We start from the raw sequence: 18,765 nt of genomic DNA, 5'->3' as shown, positions 1-18,765 counted from the left end.
ATTCTTGGGTCCATTCAGTTAGCACGTATTTATTGAGCGCTTGCTGTGTACCAGGCCTGGTGTGGAGAGCGCTGGGGAAATGGGGCGGCGCGGGGGCGGGGGGCGGAGGGGAAGGAAACAGAAGACAAGGTCCCTGTTCTCCTAGAGATCACAACTGAGTGGGGGAAACAGACCGTGAGGATAAACCAAGTTACATATACGTTGTGGAACAGCTTATAAAGAAAAGTTAGAAGGGGGTGGGGCATCTCTGAGGAGGTGACATTTAAGCCATGCCTGAAAGAGGTGAAGGAGACACCTTTGGAAAGAATTGGCGGCGAGATTCTAGGCAGAAGGAAGAGCATCTGCGAAGGCCCTGGGGCGGGAAGGAGCTTGGCGGTGTCTGAGGAACAGAGAGGAGGCCTGCGTGTCTGGAGTGGGACGAGTCAGAGCCAACAGATGGAGAGAGAAGTGGGCGGGGGCAGAGAAGAGTGGGAATTTTATTTCAGGTGCACTGAAGATTCTTTGGAGCGGCTCCTAATGGAGTGGGCTAAGTTTTTTAAACAGATCTCTCTGTCTGCCCTCTGGGGCAACAGATTATCAGGGGCAAGGGTGGCAGCTGGGAGCCCAGGGAGGAGGCTGATGCAGGTGGGAGGTGATGTTGGCTGGACCAGGGTGGTGGCCACATAGGGTGTGAAAGTTAGATTCCAGAGCTATTTTAAAAGTAGAACTGAGAGGATTTGCCGAGGAAGGAGAGAAGCCAGGGAAGACTTCTCGTTTTGGGCTGGAGAGAGGAAAGAGGGAGATGGGGTTCAGGGTGGGGAGAACCAAGAGTGCTCTTTGGACATGTTAAGCTGGGAATAAGGGTCTGGAGCTCACAGGAGAAGTCAGAGTTAGAGAGAGAAATGTGAGTGGCACTGGGGTCGAGAGAGGAGGATTGTGTGTGTAGATATCAACATGGGCAATTCAGGGCAGGTGTCAGAGCTGAAACCTACATCCAGGGAGGCCAAGACCACTGCTAGCTGGAGAGTGTGGACACACATGCATACCCTTCTTGGTGGCTCCTGGGAACTAGAATTAGGAGGAAAGCCAGTAGTCTCACTGTGGCTGGACCACGTGTACACATGCAAGACCCTCACTCCTAAATCCCTCCCCCACATAGACACACACTTAGATTCAGTTAGTACCTGGGTGTTGTCGATTCTTTTCCTTGGGGTCCCCAGCTCCCTGGACAGATATGGCCCATAGTCGCTGAACTCAGAGTCCTTTCAAGCATGTCGTCCTGCTGGGCCCCTCTTGTGGGTTCTGGGAAGGTGGGGGCTCTAAGGCTGGGCCCTTGTAAATAAAGCATGAGAAAGTTGTTTTTTGTGGGGATGGGGGGGCGGGAAAATCTTCTTGGCCAGGCCATAAGGGAAATGACAGAGGCGGGCTGTGTGGCCGGATGCCAGTGGTGGACTTGCACCCTCTGGAGAGCAGTACTGCTCAACTTCAGCCACGTGTTGCCAAGAGATCATGGACACCATGCTGCCACCATCCTCCACGCCTAAGAGAACGTTCCCAGCTGAGAACGTTCATGTGATCTCGTTATTTAAACTATTTATAATGTGTACGATTAAAAATTGTGTGTGCCAAACATTTCCTGAGAGCTGCTTCTCTAGAAAGGTAGTGTAGGAATAATAAAGCTGCAGGAACCAGCCTAGTTCAAACCTTAGTTTTTGGCTACTGATTAGCTGTGTGACTTGGGGAAAATTCCTAACCTCTCTGTGCCTCAGATTCACTTCTTGAAAATGGGAATAATGATGGTACCAACATCCTAGGGTTGCCTGAGATTCCAATGAGTTATTCTTAGGATACTGCCTGGTGCATGGAGCACACCTGGCCAGTTTGCCTTGTGCTTTTCCTGCAACCTCTGTTTTCACTCTCACTCACCGCAATGGAAGAGGGGATTAGAGACCATTTGGGCAGTGGGTTGGGTAAAGAGATGAGGAAATTCAGATTGATGCCAGGCAGGGGTGTCCTAGGCTAGAATCTTTGCTGCCAGCCTGCAAGGCAGGGAAAGGAACTCCTATTTCCCAGGGAGAACAGGAGGGATGTGGGGCAGGGATTTGAACTGTGACCCCAGGGCTTGTGCTGTCCCAGCTCCTGCACAAGAACCAAATCCTGGGGTAAGTTTCCTGTGGCAGCATCGTTCCCCACACTGTTATGGCTCCATCCTGCTCCCCGACAGTCATGAGGGCTTGGCTCCCCGGGTTTGAACTTGGCTCCATTGTTTCCTGAGTGATCCTGGGCAACTTACCTTCTCTGGGCCTCGCCTGTCTCATCTGTAAAATGGGGTGCCTCTAGCATCTACCCCCAAGATGGTCGTTCAAATTAGATGTGAACCACTCAGTAAACATAAGCCTTTATAACCTCACAGCCATTGCCCTGCATGTGTCAGGCCTTCTCCTGCTGCAGGGTCCGCAGCTCTGTCGCTAATGGGATCATGGCTGCGCCTTCCACAGCTCAGTGTGTCAGACAACTCATTCGACCCTGACCTCAGACTTGCGAACTGCACCAGCCTGGCACTTGGCCCTATCTGGAGAACACAGATAGAGATGCAGAGGCAGAACACAGAGAGAGCTGGGGGGCGGTGGGGGGGGGAGCATGATGTGTGTGCGTCAGAGCAAGACAGGGATTTTCCTTAATCCACCCACTATAAGTAAGGTCCCCCTTTCCCACCTCTATCTCCCTACATTTGTCAGAGAATTTCTCTCAAGGGTAATTAAGCTGTGATTTGAGGGCAGCAGAGTTCAGGGGTTAAGCCACAGGCTCAGGAGCAGGGTGGGTTTGAATCACCGCATCACCACTTCCTGGCTGGATACCCCTGGGGAGGCGCCATCACCTCTTTGTGCCGCAGTCCCCACCTCCGGAATTGGAAGTAATAAATCGCAGTGCCTGCTCAGAGTTGTTAGGAAGTCTGAACAGCACGGAGCGTAGGGCCTGGCAACCTCACAGGTCAGGCGTCAGCTACAAGTGCTGTTGGTATAGAGTACTAACTGCTTTAACTGCAGCTCCTTCTCCTGTCAGTGAGGGCAGGTTGGGGGCTCTTCTGGGCACTGCTGTGTCCCCAGCATTGCAACACAGGGCTGGGCACAGAGGAGGCACTTGGAGGATTGTCTGACTGAACAAATGGAAAAAAAAATAAAGACTGAAAGAAATTTTGAGTGAGACCGACTTACTGAGAGGTGGGGAAAAGGAAGAGAAAGAGAAAGTGATGAGACGCTAGAACAAATTAAAACACAAAAGGCAGCAAAAGCTCCCTCTGCCCAACCAATTCACTTCACAGAAGGGGAAAGTCAGGCCTGGAAGGGGCAGAGACCAGGCCTCTTCACCTGCTCAGGGAGGTCCCAATCCCCGTGCTTGGCCCCATGCCCGCTGTCCCCCTCCTGGGTCTGCCCCACTCTCTAGGCCCTGTGAACAGACAGAGGCCACTAAAAAAAACACACAACTTTATTGTTCCCAGCACAAAGGGCAGGTCTTCGCAAAACGAGGGGGCAAGTTCTGACGGCGGGGAGGAGGCCCCTACTTGCCGGCAATGAGCGGGTTCCGCAGGACCACAATGACCGAGTCCCCGCGCAGGAACATTTTTGAGATGTAGCGGTCCTTGTTGACTGGCTTGGACTTCTTCTTGCCCTTGCCGCTCTTGGGGACTTCGGTCCACATCTCCTTCACGTTCTCCAGCACCATGTTGCAGTGCCTGGTGGGCAGAGGGAGGCATCAGGAATGAGAGGGAGCCTCCTGACCCCCCCACTCTGTGCAGTACTGCCTCTTCCTCCATCAGTATGGCGTGGGGGAAGGCGCAGGCCCGGGACCAGGATGGCCGGGGCTCCAAGGCCACCTCTGCAAGTCCTCAGCTTGAAGCTTGGGCAAAGGACTTCACCCCTCTGTGCCTCAGTTTCCTCCTCTCTATAATGGAGACATTCATGGTGCCTACCTCCTAGGGCTGTTGTGAAGATTAAACGAAATCAATACAGTATTCTTGTTAAGTACTTAGAACAGGGCCTGGCACAGGATAAAGGCAAATGAAATGGTGCTGCTTGTGCTTTTTAACTCCGAGTACTTCTGGTGGCATAAGCAAGGTACAGCTTCTCTCTGGAGAACCTGAGGTCCCTGGGGCCTGAGGCCGGTACCTGACGCCTCCACTCCAGTCCTGCTTTTTGCCCCTGTCCTCAGGGTGCTGGGGGGGCACGTGTGAGGACAGTACGGATTAGCTCAGTCAACAAGCGCTTGCAATGAATACAGCAATGAATAAAAGGGATAATATCCCTGCCCTCAGGGGTCTGCAGTCTAGTGAGGGGAGAAGAACACTAAACAAGTAAACAAAGACACCTGTAATATACTGTCAGGTGGTAGCAAGTGCTATGAAGAAAAATTAAAGCAAGGTAAAGGGATAGGAGGATACAGGGAAATATTACCAAGCATAAGAAAGACGAGGGGGCTTCCCTGGTGGTGCAGTGGTTAAGAATCCGCCTGCCAATGCAGGGGACACGGGTTCGAGCCATGGTCCGGGAAGATCCCACATGCCGCGGAGCAACTAAGCCTGGGCTCCACAACTACTGAGCCAGCGAGTCACAACTACTGAAGCCCGAGTGCCTAGAGCCCATGCTCCGCAACAAGAGAAGGCACTGCAGTGAGAAGCCCATGCAGCGCAACGTAAAGTAGCAACGAAGACCCAACGCAGCCAAAAATAATAAATAAATAAAATAAATAAATTTATATAAAAAAAAGAAAGACGAGGAAGCCCGTGAGGAGCACATGAGGAAGCTCTGTGCCTTGCTATGCAGTAGCCTCCAGGAGACACTGCTGAGTGAAAAAGGCAAGGGGGGGAACAGCATGCATGGAAAGCAATCTTCCGTAGGAAGAAAGTGGGTAGGAAAAACATACATTCCACCACCTGGTTGTGCAATACTAAATCCTTGAAATGCACCTGAAGACTGGTGGCAGTGGGGTGACCTAGGTAGACTGGAGACAAACCAGATGGAAACTTCTCATTGGACTGTTATTACTGTTTTGGAAATCATGTGAATATATTACCAATTCAGAGAAAATAAGTTAAAAAAGGGAAGTAGCATACCAATATGGGAACATTTCCAAGGTATATTGTTAAGTGAAAAAACCAAGGTCTAAAACGGCGTGACATGCCATTAGTAGTGACTTAAAAATAAATAAAAAGTACCCTCCTGTATCTACATGTATGATGTTCTGTGCAAGTAATCCTCCTGGAGGAGACCTGAGAAATTAGCCATGATGGGGTCCCTGGGGAGGGCAACTGGGGCACGGAGAGGAAAGACTTGCTCTTCATTGGGTGCCTTTTGTATTTTTCAAATTTTGCATCCATCGCCCACTCAAGAAAGTAACAAAATTAAGCAAATAAAGTGGTTAAGAATGCCTTAGCTAACTTGCAGTGATGTCCTCAGACCACTGATTTGTGTGAAAAAACAAGATGCAACAGAGCACACGGAAGATTCTATCTTAAAAACAATTTTACGATATTATGACAAATCAATTATGCCTCAATAAAGCTGTTAACTACCACCACAAAGGAGTCTCTGGGTGAATCAAACATGGCAGGACACATACTAGGGTGGTAGGCTGGGTGGGGAGAGGGATGAGAGGATGATATGGGGGCAGAGGAGGAAGCTAGGGGAAAAGGAAAGAGTCAACTGAAAAAAATTATTTATATATATATATATATATATATGTGTGTATATATATATATATATATATATATATATATATATATATATATATACACATACATACATACATACATATATCCACCACCTATTGAGCACTTACCATATAGGCACTCACCAGGCCCCTTTAAGCACTTTCTAAGCATTAACCCATCAATCCTCCCTGCATCTCACCCCCAGGAGGTAAACACTGGTTTACTAGTTCTCTCCAGCTTCTAGAGCAGGAAACTGAGCACAGTGGGATGAAGTGACTCACCCAAGGTCACGGAGTCTGGAAGTGGCAGAGCCTGTGTTCGAATCCAGACCTATCTGCCTCCTGTACCTGGCACTTCCTGTTGTTCTCATTCTCATTTTACTCAAGGGGAAACTAAGGCTGAGTGAAAGACTTGTTCATGGTCACATAAAAGCTAGTGGCAAAAGCATTCCAGAAGTAAGTTTCATCACACCACTGTGAGGAAAGCACTTCCTAAATGCTAACTAAAAGCTGCAGGTCATATGTTTACTGAGCATTTATTATGTGTTAGGTACTGAGCCAAGTGCTCTTCATACATAATATCATTTAAGCCTCACAACTGTTCTGAGGGGTATTATTATGATGCATATTTCACAGATAAGGACACTGAGGCCCAGAGAGGAAAAATCATTTGCTGCTCCCTATGGCTGAAACACTCAGACCCTAGCTTGCACCTTCATTTTATTCATATCTGTCCACTGTTGCCTCTTCCTTTGAGGCCTCCCATATTATCTACCTAAGACAGCACCCCCTTCCCAGTACTTCAAACTCTTACCTGGCTTTACTTTTCTGCATAGAATTTATCATCACTTGTCTTTATGACATTATTTATGTGTTTGCTGTCGGCTTCCCTGCCTACAGCATAAGCTCCCTGAGTATAGGAACCATGTTTATTTCCATCATTGCTGTATCTCTGGAGCCTAAAACAGTACCTGACCCAGGTGGACGCTCTCATTATGCAATAACTGCAAAAAAACTGATTAAGAGCTCTGTGTGACGGATGCTCGACTTCTAATGACTTACTACGCTTCACATATATTAAGTGATTGAATCTTTGCAACCACCATGATTACTGCCACTGTACGGACGAGATAAAGTCACTCGCCAAAGGTCACATGGCTGTTAAGAGGCAGAGCTGGGACATGAATCCAGGAAGACTGGCTCCCAAGTACATGACCATAACCACTGTGCTTCACAGCTGGAGGGACAATGATGGACCACCACATCTTGAGGTCCTGAGATGCTTCTGCCCTGGGCTTCGGACTGGAGCTGGGACTGCTTCTCCAGGCCTGGAAAGAACACCTCCCCAGACCCAGGCGTTTACCTGTCGAAGGCCTTCACACGGCCCAGGAGCTTCTTGTTGTTGCGGCAGTTGATGAGCACTTGGGTGTTGTTCTTGACCGACTGGGTGAGCACGGAGAGTGGCCCTGTGTTAAACTCCTCCTCCTCCCGCTTCTGCAGCTCCTCCGGGGTCATCTCACTCTTGGGCTTGTTGAGGAGGCTCCTAAGTGGGCAAGTATGGAACCCATAGGTGAGAGGGCCCAGAGCCCGAGCCTGGGTGGTCATGGCCTCTGGCTCGATGTCTCCCTCACACACCCACCCTCCTGCTCGGTCCTCTCTCAGCATCACCACTTGGATGCCTAATAGACATTTCCACCCTTCACGTCCTAGGCCGAACTCCAGATCCCGCAATACCCCCAACTTATACTATACTATCCACAGCCTTCCTCATCTCCATCAATGGCAACTCCATCCTTCTAGTTCTTTGAGCAAAAACTCTTAATGTCAACTTGACTCTTCTTTCCTTCTCTCACATCCTACATTCAATCTGTCAGCAAATCCTGTCATCTGCCGCTAAAATATATCGGAATCTGTCCATTTCTTACCATGGCTTAAACCTCCATCATCTCTCTCCTACTGGTCTCCCTGCCTCCACCCACGCTCCCCAACAGTTTGCTCTCCACAGAGCAGTCTCGGGGATGGTGCCAAGACTCAAGCCATATATCATCTCACTCTTCAAAACCCTCTCATGGGCTTCCCCGGTGGCAAAGTGGTTAAGAATCGCCTGCCAATGCAGGGGACACGGGTTCGAGCCCTGGTCTGGGAAGATCCCACATGTTGCGGAACTAAGCCCGTGCGCCACAGCTACTGAGCCCGCGCGCCTGGAGCCCGTGCTCCGCAACAAGAGAAGCCACCGCAGTGAGAAGCCCGCGCACCACAACGAAGAGTAGCCCTCGCTCGCCATAACTAGAGAAAAGCCTCCGCGCAGCAACGAAGACCCAACGCAGCCAAAAATAAATAAATAAAAATAAATAAATTTATATAAAAAAACAGATATTAGGCGAACTTTCTTCTTGGGTCTCTGCATTTGCTTTTCCCTCTGCCTGGATACCTCCCCAGATATCTCTGTGGTTCGCTCTCTCACTTTCTTCAGGTTTTTGCTCAAGTGTTGCCTCCTTTATGTGTCCTGTCTCTCAAAAGTGGCGTTCCACATTGTTTCACCCTGCTCTACTGTTTCTTTATTTATAGTCCCGGTCACCTAACACACCACATACTTTACCTGTTTATTACCAGTACGTTTACTGCCTGCCTTTACCTGTTTGTTACCAGTACGTTTACTGCCTGCCTCTTCCCATCCCATAAGATGCAGAAGGGGATTTTCTTCCTTGGGGGAGTGGGGTAATTCACTGATAGAGCCTATGTGTCTAAAGCAGCCTGATATAGGAGCACTCAATAAATAATTGTTGAATGAATACGTAAGGAAAACCATTCCCGTAACTCGTTATCCGTAAAAATCGAGAATGAAGTTGGAAAGCCAACCGTCTCCAGCTCAAATTATCCGTATAAGCCCCTTATCTAAGATCGTTTTTCCTACAAGTCCGTACTCCCCTCTTCCAGGTTCTTTATTCGTAAAAGCGCTTCCCCTTAAAATTCATTTCAGTAAGATTCATTATTTGGGAAAGCCCAGCCCGTTATCAGATAAAGCTGTCCCTCCTCCCGAAGTCAGAATCCGTCAAAGGCCCCACGTCCGTTCTCAAACGCATCAGTAGAAAATTACGCCACTTTACCCCTAAAATGTTTGCCTCCGCCCCCCGCTCTGCCCATACCCTTCCACCGGTAAGTGGCCAAATTTACACCCTCAACCCCACTCCCGCCACCTAAGCCTAGCCCGGCCTCACATGTTGGCGATGGTGGTGGCCGCACTCTCAAGTCACTACCGTTTCCTCCGCGTTGCTTCTGCCTTCCTCAGAGAGAGCGACACAGAGGCGGGACTTCCGCTTCCTGAGGCCCATTTCCGTGGGCGCCTGCGCAAACCCAACCAGCGGATGGGGGCGTGGCCGGTTGCCATAGCGATTTCTGCCAGCCCTTCGCGGCTGTGGGATAAAAGCTTCACGTGGTGATTCCAGGCCATTCAGGACAGTACGGGGCGGATGTTCACGACAATGGAGAGGAAAAGAAAGCGGGACTGATTCAAACCATTTTTTGTTTGTTTGTTTTTTTGTTTTTGTCTTTTTTTTTTAAGTTTCCTTTTTTTTCCCCACAACTCACACACACACACTGTATTTTATTTTTACAAGAGATAAATAAACTGACACCAAGCATTGTAAATGGATGACCACAACAAAAGCAACAATGATTGCAATTACCAAACACGAAACACACTCATACTATGTTATAATATTGACATTCAGTCCAGTTGATTCAAACCATTTTGTTGTAGAACCGCACAGGTTGAAGGAAGGAAAAGACAAGCTATTTCCACATGCCCGCCCGCCCTGCCTTTGGGGGAGCGGCCTCCGCGAAGCCAATCCGCTCCTCGCTTCCGGGATGGACACCGCCCCTTTTCCTTCGGGGACCGTTCATTTACGTGTCTATTGATCTTTTGACTAGGGGTAACCAATCCTTTGCCTACATCCGGGAGGGGCGTGGACCTGCGCCCGGCAGGTCGAATGTTTTCCATGATCAAACGCTTCTCATTGGCTTCCCCTTCTCCGCTGAGGCGGTGCCTACCTCTTTCGCGCTCCCTTTTGGGCTGTGCAACCCTCAGGGGAACCAACCCCCAAAGCTCCGGGGAGACAGGGAGGCGTGTCCTCAGAACGAAAGTCCCATTGGCTTTACTGCCCGCGGAAGGGTGGGATCGTGCAGCCGCTCTTGTTGCTCATTGGTCCGGTGATTCCACGGGGCGGGACTTGGCTGGGCCTAAACTCTATCCGCTGTCCCAGACCGGTTTCAGGGCAAAGCTGCCATGCGTTCCGGGGGCCGCGGGCGGCCCCGGCTACGGCTCGGGGAACGCGGCCTTTTGGAGCCACCCTCACCGCCCAAGCGCCGCCTGCTACCTCGGGCGCAGCTGTTGCCTCTGCTGCTGCTGGCGCTGGCGGTGGCCTCGGTGTTATACACCATTTGGAGCGGCTGGTACCAGCAGACTGAGGAGCTGCCGCTAGGCCGGGAGCTGCGGGTGAGGCCGGGAGGGGACGCGGGCACTGCGGGAGCCCTTATTCCCCGCCTCGCCTTCTCCAAGGTTTCAGGTTGACGTGGCTTTATCTTTATCGTATTGCCCTAGCCGCAGGTGCCGCCGTCTCCGTCTTTAGAGCGCATGCCTCTTTCCAACGGAATGAGGCTTCGGGCTTGTTCTGTAATAGCGGTTACCCCGTAAGAGGAAGGGTCTGGAGGAGTAAGACTGGGAGTTCTGGGTTCTATTCCTAAAGTCATTTATTTGGAAGAGTCCCTTACTCTCGCTGGGCCTCGATTTCCCCCATCAAGATTGGGGTGGACTGGGGCGGATGGGCTTGGGGGGACTTTCCCGAGTGTAGGATTTATCCTAGAAACCTCCGATGCTGGAAGCTGCGATTAAGAAGAGGAACTGGGGCTTCTTAGGGGACGACAGCCCCCAGGGCAGAGTTGGAATGAGGGTTGCTTTCACGCTCTGCTCTTCTCTTCCCCACCCCCTTCCCAAGGGCCCATCGATCGGAAGTCTCCCCGAAGCCGGGGTGCGGAGGGTGGTGGGGCAACTGGACCCTCACCGTCTCTGGAACAATTATCTGCGCCCCCTGCTGGTTGTGCGGACCCCCGGCAGCCCCGGCAATCTCCAAGTCAGAAAGGTAAGGGGCCCCACCTCCAACCCGACCCCGCAGCCCACCAAGGAAATGGGTATTCTGCCCAAGTGGCAGAGCTAGGGCTCTGGCTGGGCGTAATATGACTCTAGAGTCCTATCCTGCTAACCACCAGACCACTGCCCTCTTTACTGCCCCCACCAAAATCTTACTATATGCTAAGCATCAGCAACAGCCGGATAAGGTGGGCACCAATCTGATCTTCATTGTGTAGATGGGGAAACTGAGGCGCAGAACAGTTAGGCATTTTGCCCAAATCCCACAGCTAATGAATGATATACCTAGGGTTTCAACCCAAATGGGTTGGCTCCAGAGCCGGTGCGGTAACATCACTACATTGCCTCCCAGAAAGTATTGAGAGTCATTTGAACACTGCCTGAGTTCAAATCCACATCTGCCACTTGGAGTGTAACCTTGAACTAGTTTCTTAACTTCTCTGTGCCTCAGTTTCCTCATCTGCAAAATGGAACCAATGACAGTCCCCACTCCACAGGGTTCCTAGAACAAGGGCTTGGCACAGAGTGAGTGCTATGGAAGGGTGAGCTGCGATTAGTCTTGGCATCAAGAGACAGGGTCACTCCACGCCTGGCACTTAGTAGGTACTCAGCAGAAGTGTATCAAGGGAACGATTAAACCAAAGTGAGATTTATGAGTCAACCCGACTGCTCAGCCTGGTTCAGGTCACATGGCCCTTCTTCCGACCTTCTCCCCAGTCCCCACCCAGTCTCCCACCTATCTCTTGCCACTAGTTCCTGGAGGCCACACTGCGGACCCTGACGGCAGGCTGGCATGTAGAACTGGACCCCTTCACAGCCTCGACACCCCTGGGGCCACTGCACTTCAGCAACGTGGTGGCCACGCTGGACCCAAGGGCTGCCCGTCACCTCACCCTTGCCTGCCATTACGACTCGAAGCTCTTCCCATCTGGGTCAGCCCCCTTTATTGGGGCCACGGATTCAGCTGTGCCTTGTGCCCTCCTACTGGAGCTGGCCCAGGCCCTGGACCTGGAGCTGGCCAGAGCCAAGGAGCAGGTGAGGAGCCGGGGTAGGGTGGGTGGGGACTGCCTCTATCTTGGTCCATACCAACACCATCCTGTGCTTGGTCTTGTCTTCCTCCACTCCACAACACAGCCACAGGGTCTTTCCATTTCCTGAATGTCAGATCCTGTCCCTTCTCTGCCTAAAATCCTCCCACAGCTCTCACCTTGTTCCACAAATAAGCCAGAGCCCTTTTCTTAGCCCATGAGGTGTGCCCTCTCACCTCTCTGGTCTCCCCTCCCACCTCTCACCCCTCGCTTACTCCATTCTAGCCTCCCACTTCCTCCGTGTACCTCAAGCCACACAATTCACTCCCACCCCAGGCATTTGCACTTGCTCTTTGCTCTGCCTAGAATGTGATTTTCTCAGATATATTCCTGGCTGGCTGCCACCCTTCATTCAGATGTCCACTTTGATGTCACCTCCTCAAAGAGACCTTCCCAGCCACCCTAAAATAGCTCCCTGTCACTCTCCCATGCCTCATGGTGCTTCATGTTGATTTGTTTATGTCTCCCCAACTAGAATAAGCTCCAGATAGGCAGGCCCTTGGCTGCGCTTATTTCCTGCTGTATCCTCTGGGCTGAGAATATTGCCTGGCATAAAGTAGGATGTCAATAAAAATGTATGGAGGGGCTTCCCTGGTGGTCCAGTGGTTAGGACTCTGCGCTTCCAATGCAGGGGCATGGGTTCGATCCCTGGTCGGAGAACTAAGAGCCCACATGCCAAAACAACAACAACAAAAAGATAAAAACATCAACCCTGTGGGAAAAAAATTTTTTTAAACTGTATGGAATGAATGAACGGAAACACAGATCTCCTCACGCTCCTCCCCTGCTCAGATCCCTTGCATGGCTCAAACCCCAGTGCCCCTGTAACAAAGCCCAAGCTCCCTGGCCCTTGCTGACCGCTTGGGCCTCTACTCGAACCTCTTTGGCCCCTTCTTTGGCCCCAGTCCTGATTCATGTTGCTTCCTCACCGGGGAACACTCTTCCCTCTGCTCCGTTTTGCCAGGCCAGCTCCTACTCAGCCTCAGTGCAAACATCCCTTTCCAACAGACCTGACATGTTCCCTAGGCCAGGTCAGGACGCTGTTGTTCTTGGAAGCATTTGCCCGACTGCATTTCATCGTTTGTATAATTATTTATGTGTGGGTCTGTCTCTTTTGCTACATGAACTTGAGGAATAACAATTACAATCAGAGCTAACCCTTATTTAGTTACTATGTGCCAGGCGCTGTCCTAGGACCTGGGTTCGAATCCTACCCTATGATGAGAACTGGTATTAACCCCATTTCTACATAAGGAAGCTGGTGCTTTGAGAACTTAGTAACTTACCCACGACTGCTTGGCTACTGAGCAGCCCAGCCAGGATTTGAACGCAGGCAGTCTGGCTCCGAGTCTGTACTCTTGGCCACCGTGCTCTTCAAGTGCGGAGACTTAGTTTGCCCTAGTCAGCTGTGCAAGCAGGCAGGAAATGTGTGTGCATTGAGGCTGAGGGCTGGCACTGAGCCGGCCCTGACCACTGGCCCTCACAGGCAGCCCCAGTGACCTTGCAGCTGCTCTTCTTGGACGGTGAAGAGGCACTGAAGGAGTGGGGACCCAAGGACTCGCTTTACGGCTCCCGGCACCTGGCCCAGCTCATGGAGTCTGCACCCCACGGCCCCGGCTTCACCAGGATCCAGGCTATTGTAAGACCAGGCCCCACTGGGTTCCGGTGAGGTGGGAAGCGGGTGACACGAGGCTGGCAGCATCCCGCCTGGCCTCTCCAGTCCTGGCCTCTCTCCCTAGGATCTCTTTATGCTTCTTGATCTCCTGGGAGCCCCCAACCCGACCTTCTACAGTCACTTTCCTCGCACGGCCCGCTGGTTCCATCGGCTGAGGAGCGTCGGTAGGGAGGCAGGCACCCACCAGGGATGCTGGAGGGAGGCCAGGCACCTGTCCTCTAAGGGGTCATCTAGCCTTCCCTCTACCTCCCTAGTCTCTCTCTAAAGCACTAGGGCAGAAACACAAAAAGACCCCACAGCAGTCAAATGAAGTGATTACAAACGGGGGCTCTGGGGTCAGATAGCCCTGGGTTCGAATTCTGGCTCTCTTTCTTACCAGCTGTGTGAGCTTGGGCAAGTGGCTTCCTCTCTCTGAGCCTCAATTTCCTATCTGTAAAATGGGCATGATGGTAATAATAGGGGTATCTACCTCCTTAGACTCAGAGGGATTAATTGAGACTGGGAACATAGTCGGCCTGCAGTAAGGGGTAACTAACATTCATCCTTGTTGGGATGACCAGGGCTTCACCCCCAGACCCCCTGCCCTCCTTTGATTTGTGAACAGGGGAACCTTTGACCGTTGAGGGGCTGACCCTTGCTCTCTAATCCCCACCACCTCCAGAGAAGCGCCTGCACCGTCTGAACCTACTGCAGTCTCATCCTTGGGAAGTGATGTACTTCCAGCCCGGGGAGCCCCCTGGCTCTGTGGAAGACGACCACATCCCCTTCCTCCGCCGAGGTACTTGCTGTGGGGAGGCGTGGTGGGCAGGGGTCTCAGCGAGCCACAGATGAGACCTGGCCCTGGCCCCTTCCCAGATTAGGGGACTGGTGGCAAACTGCTTAACTTCTTTGTGCCTTGATTTCCTCATCTGTAAGGATGGGGATGATAACAGCCCCCATCTCAGAGTTGTTGAGGGGATTGAATGTAAAGACCTTGGACCAGTGCCTGGCACTAGCGAGTGTTCAAGAAATGTTAGCTATTACTGGTTGTGCCTCAGTGATTGCAGTTTCTTCTAGTTCTTGCCTCTCAAGCCCTTGGCCACCCAGCATAAGAGCCCACATGCCAAAACAACAACAACAAAAAGATAAAAGCATCAGAGCTTCGAAAAATGCCCAGTCACATTTCAGGCCTACTGAACCACAATCTGGGGCCTCTGCATTATTTTTACAAAACTCCCAGGTGATTCTGATGCACAGCCAGGGTTGACGACATCTGGTAGAGGGGTTCAAAACATAGGTTTTAGAATTGGATAGGTCTGGGTTCTAGGATCTGCAACTTACCATTGGTTGACCTAAGGCAAATTACTGAGCCTCTCTGTGGCCCCGTTTCTTCTGGAAAAGGAAGAGATAGATACATACAAACACATACATATGTATGTATTCTTTTTTTTTTTTCATATGGCAGTTTTATTTTTAATTTTTTGAGGAACCTTCATACTGTTTTCCATAGTGGCTACACCAAATTTATGTTATGTATTCTTAATCTCAGAGTTGGGAGGATTAGATGAGATTAGATATATAAAATGCCTTCTTACACGGTGCTTGGCATATACAGTAAGTGCTAAAAACTGCTTTTTAAATTTTTATTCTATAATTTACTCATTCAACAAATATGCGTTTCTTACAATGCCTTTATTGATTCATTCACTGAATACTTCCCAAGGCAGGTACTGAGCTAGCTGTCAGGGATACAGTGACGGGCCATAATCCACCTGGCTCCTGTCTAGCAGGGGGACAGATACTTACCAAATCTGGACAAACAAAGAGTGAAACACTCTGAGGACAGGAACCCAGTGCAGTGCAAGGGTTAGGAGCACACACTCCGGAGACACGTGGCCTGGATTCAAATTCTGACTGTGCTCTTTACTAGAGGCGAGACCTTAGGCACATCACTCGGCCTGCCTCTGTGCCTCAGTGTCCACATCTGTAAAACGGGTATTATAGTACGCCTTCCAGGATTATTGTAAGGATAAAATTGTGTGTGTTTATGGCCTTAGACTCGGGCCTGGAATAGAACATAAACGTTAACTATCAGTAAAGAAGAGAAAAAGAGCCTAATAATGTATACCCGGCAAGGAAGGTCAAAGACCTCGTTCCCTTCTCCTGTCTTTCCATAATCCGTTAAGTTTTGAGTTTTTCTAATGTGCGTTATGAAAATAATATACTGAATGTATTTTTAAAACGAACATGCACCCTCACATGCTGAAAATCATTGTTCAGAATTCTTCAAGTGCCACAACAGAGTATCTTCTGCTGGTGGCGGGACAAGGCAAGGCTCCCCAGACGGGGGCCTGGGCTCCTGGGTCAGTTGGGGGCCACGCACAAGCCTGAGGCTCCTCTCTGTCCTGCAGGGGTCCCTGTGCTCCACCTCATCTCCACACCCTTCCCCTCTGTCTGGCACACGTCCGATGACTCTGAGGCCAACCTGCACCCACCCACGGTACACAACCTGAGCCGCATCCTGGCCGTGTTCCTGGCTGAATACCTGGGGCTCTAGCCTGCCTGGCGGACTCTGAGGGAGAAGCACCCAGCAGCAGACGTGACGAGGGCACCTGGAGCCGAGGAGCTCAGGCCAGGCCTGCTTGCGGTGTGCTGGCTTGTCCTTTTTTAACACCTTTGGCTCTGCTTGTGCTCTGACTGGAAGACCCTCTTTCTTTATCTCAAGCTGCCACTCTTCAAAGGCATGGAAGAGACAGACCACTGTGGTGTGAGAGCCAAAGGGATAAGAGCGTGGCCGCTGCCCTGAGGGAAACACTTGGGCTGCAGGTCTGCAGGGGCCAAATGCCGTTCTCCATTTTAGTCAGCAAATGGCATCTGGACCAGCAATACGCCTGACCAAATGAATTCTCTGTGGCTTATGTTTTTTGTGGCAGTTCGTTCTCCAGAATGGCAGCCTTGCTACCGCATCAGCCCAAACCCTACTTCCACATGGATGTGCCATGTGGGGCCCACAGAAGATGTGCTTGTAAGCAGGGAACAGAGGAGATGGAAGCCAATACTTGGGAACTCCAGATTCTGCCAGATCCAATGGCCAATAAACCAGTGTTTCTGCAAAATATATCCTGTAGAACCAGCATACATAGGTGTTGCATGAAAAGGGGGACCAAAGTGGGGTGAGACAACATTAAATGAGTTTCTTCATTTGCGCAATGTGAATTTTCAAGAAAGAGAATGCAATATTTCCCCGAAGTATTTCACCACGGAACCCCTTTATTGGGAAGCACCTCACAGAACTATGGTACCTGAGAAGATACTTTGGGAAACACTGGGTTTTGATAGTTTGAGTGTACTTATGGTAGAAATGGGTCAGACAGATCTAGACTCACTGTAAACTAGTTACACCAAACCATCCTTTCCCTTTTGGCTGTGGGTACAGGAGTGGGAGATGGTGTGTGTAACTGCAAACTCTAGTGATGGCCCAAGAAATTATTTCCCAGCCCTAATTTTCAGACTCAACTGGGGTGCTTATTTAAAAATGCGGGGAATTCCCTGGCAGTCCAGTGGTTAGGCCTCTGCACTCTCACTGCCGGAGCCCAGGTTCAACCCCTGGTCAGGGAACTAAGATCCCACAAGCCGCGCAGTGAGGCAAAATAAATAAATAAAATGCAGACTCCCAGGTCCCACCTACTGAATCAGAACTTCAGGGAGGGGCTGGGACTCTGTAACAAGCACCTGAGGAAGTCTCATGATCAGCAAACTTTGGGACATGCTGCCCTTAAGGATACAAGTTTGGTTCATTCACAGCTCCTTAGCAAACCTAAAGGGCGCCTAGACAGGACAGCAAACCTAAAGGGCTCTGTACCTGCTGATTTCGTGACTTCGATGGAGACCTGGTAGGCCACAGGGGTGCCAGGCCAGGATGCAGGGTTAAAGAGTGAAGGTGAACATCAGCCTTGCAAGCCAACTCAAGGCTGGCGAGGACTCGAGAGAACTCACGGGCTGAGGGACAATTTCGGTTCTCATTTTGCAAACGAGGTGGCCAGGGCTGAGAATTACGAACCAGTTATGAACAGAGCCCAGATTCTCACCCACAGCTGTGCTCCTATCCCCATGTCCTACCTCCCTTCCAAAAATCACCTGTGCTGGACCAACAGATTGTTGGTCAGAAGTAGCTCCCCCGGAGGCTTTTAAATGGCTGCAAGTCAGAGTGAGGTTTGGGGGGTGGGGACTAACGGCCTCTTAGAGGTGGAATTGGCAGAAGTTGAGTTCAGAAAGGAAACTGACATATCACAACAGCCAGGGTGGCAGGAGGGTGTCAAATCACAAAGTTAGTTCCTGTTTGTTCATTTCTTGTGTGGCAGGCATGGTGCCAAGCACTTAAAAGTGCAGCAGGTCCCCTTAGCCTCACAGCCATCCCAGAAGTAGGTGAAACCATCACCGCCATGTTAGGGGAAGCAGTGTGTTCAGTGACGTCCTTGGCCCCTTGCCTCCCTGCAGGTCATCTTGCTGAGTGTGCTACACGCCAGGTTCTGGGCAAGGGACCTGGGCACGTTTTGCACTTGAATCCAGGGTAAGGCTCATGAGCCCCATTTTTCAGATGAGGCTGCTGATGCTTGGCAAGGTGATGTTTCCCCCAGCTCCCATCTGTCCCCCAAACTTAGGCTCCCCCAGCTTCACACTGTGAAGAGGCCACGAGGTGTCTTTGGTAAGCACAACTGTTGAACATTCTAGATGCAACAGCTCACATGTCAGTCTTCTGAGGAAACTGAGCTTCAGAGAAATCAATTGCTGAAGATCACAGCTGGACACTTTCACTGCATGTGTCTAGGTATTCATTTCTTTTTATTTATCCTGCCTATGACTCACTGGGCATACCGGTCTTTTTACCAGTCTGGAATTTGCAATCGTGTCCTTAAATATTATCATTGCACCATTCTCTCTTCTGATTCTAGAATGCCAGTTAAATGTGTCAGACTTCCTCATTCTATCCTCCATAACCTTCCTTCCTATTTTCTTTCGTTTTTTGGTCTCTCTGCTACTTCAGACCTAGCTTTAGTTCAATAAATCTTTTTTAAAACTTGTTTATTTGATTTATTTTATTTTTGGCTGCGTTGGGTCTTCGTCGCTGCGTGCAGGCTTTCTCTGGTTGCAGCAAGCGAGGGCTACTCTTTGTTGCGGTGCGCGGGCTTCTC

The 18,765-nt window shown here is 50.5% G+C and overlaps 2 protein-coding genes and 1 long non-coding RNA gene across 3 annotated transcripts; 1 reads left to right on the top strand and 2 right to left on the bottom strand.

The window, feature by feature from the left end:
* Window position 1: 1 nt before the first annotated feature.
* On the bottom strand, window positions 2-2,254 carry LOC309648785. The gene is made up of 2 exons (XR_014256788.1): window positions 1,164-2,254; window positions 2-1,047 (listed from the first exon to the last, which is right to left on the bottom strand). It is a non-coding gene; the product is annotated as an uncharacterized lncRNA (long non-coding RNA).
* A 1,193-nt stretch (window positions 2,255-3,447) lies between these two features.
* SNRPD2 (small nuclear ribonucleoprotein D2 polypeptide) lies at window positions 3,448-9,056 on the bottom strand. The gene is made up of 3 exons (XM_082437630.1): window positions 8,904-9,056; window positions 7,049-7,228; window positions 3,448-3,712 (listed from the first exon to the last, which is right to left on the bottom strand). Coding segments are annotated over exons 1-3 (357 nt in total). The 5' UTR covers window positions 8,906-9,056; the 3' UTR covers window positions 3,448-3,537.
* An 868-nt stretch (window positions 9,057-9,924) lies between these two features.
* QPCTL (glutaminyl-peptide cyclotransferase like) lies at window positions 9,925-18,654 on the top strand. Its single transcript, XM_082437629.1, has 7 exons — window positions 9,925-10,180; window positions 10,680-10,823; window positions 11,585-11,866; window positions 13,406-13,558; window positions 13,659-13,758; window positions 14,256-14,372; window positions 15,985-18,654. Exons 1-7 carry the CDS (start codon window positions 9,971-9,973, stop codon window positions 16,128-16,130), a joined length of 1,152 nt encoding a protein of 383 aa, XP_082293755.1. The 5' UTR covers window positions 9,925-9,970; the 3' UTR covers window positions 16,131-18,654.
* Window positions 18,655-18,765: the final 111 nt, after the last annotated feature.

Source organism: Balaenoptera physalus (genome assembly GCF_965194825.1).
Source record: "Balaenoptera physalus genome assembly, chromosome: 19".
In the NCBI taxonomy this organism is placed as follows: domain Eukaryota; kingdom Metazoa; phylum Chordata; class Mammalia; order Artiodactyla; family Balaenopteridae; genus Balaenoptera; species Balaenoptera physalus.
This window is presented reverse-complemented; position numbering and strand designations above follow the sequence as displayed.

Excerpts from the sequence above, each read along its gene's own strand:
- SNRPD2 (XM_082437630.1), bottom strand. Across the intron at positions 3,713-7,048 it reads CGTGTGAAGGCCTTCGACAG|GCACTGCAACATGGTGCTGG; the intron begins GTAAACGCCTGG and ends TCTGCCCACCAG.
- QPCTL (XM_082437629.1), top strand. The coding sequence starts at position 9,971 with ATGCGTTCCGGGGGCCGCGGGCGGCCCCGGCTACGGCTCGGGGAACGC. Across the intron at positions 10,181-10,679 it reads CGCTAGGCCGGGAGCTGCGG|GGCCCATCGATCGGAAGTCT; the intron begins GTGAGGCCGGGA and ends CCCCTTCCCAAG. Across the intron at positions 11,867-13,405 it reads TGGCCAGAGCCAAGGAGCAG|GCAGCCCCAGTGACCTTGCA; the intron begins GTGAGGAGCCGG and ends TGGCCCTCACAG.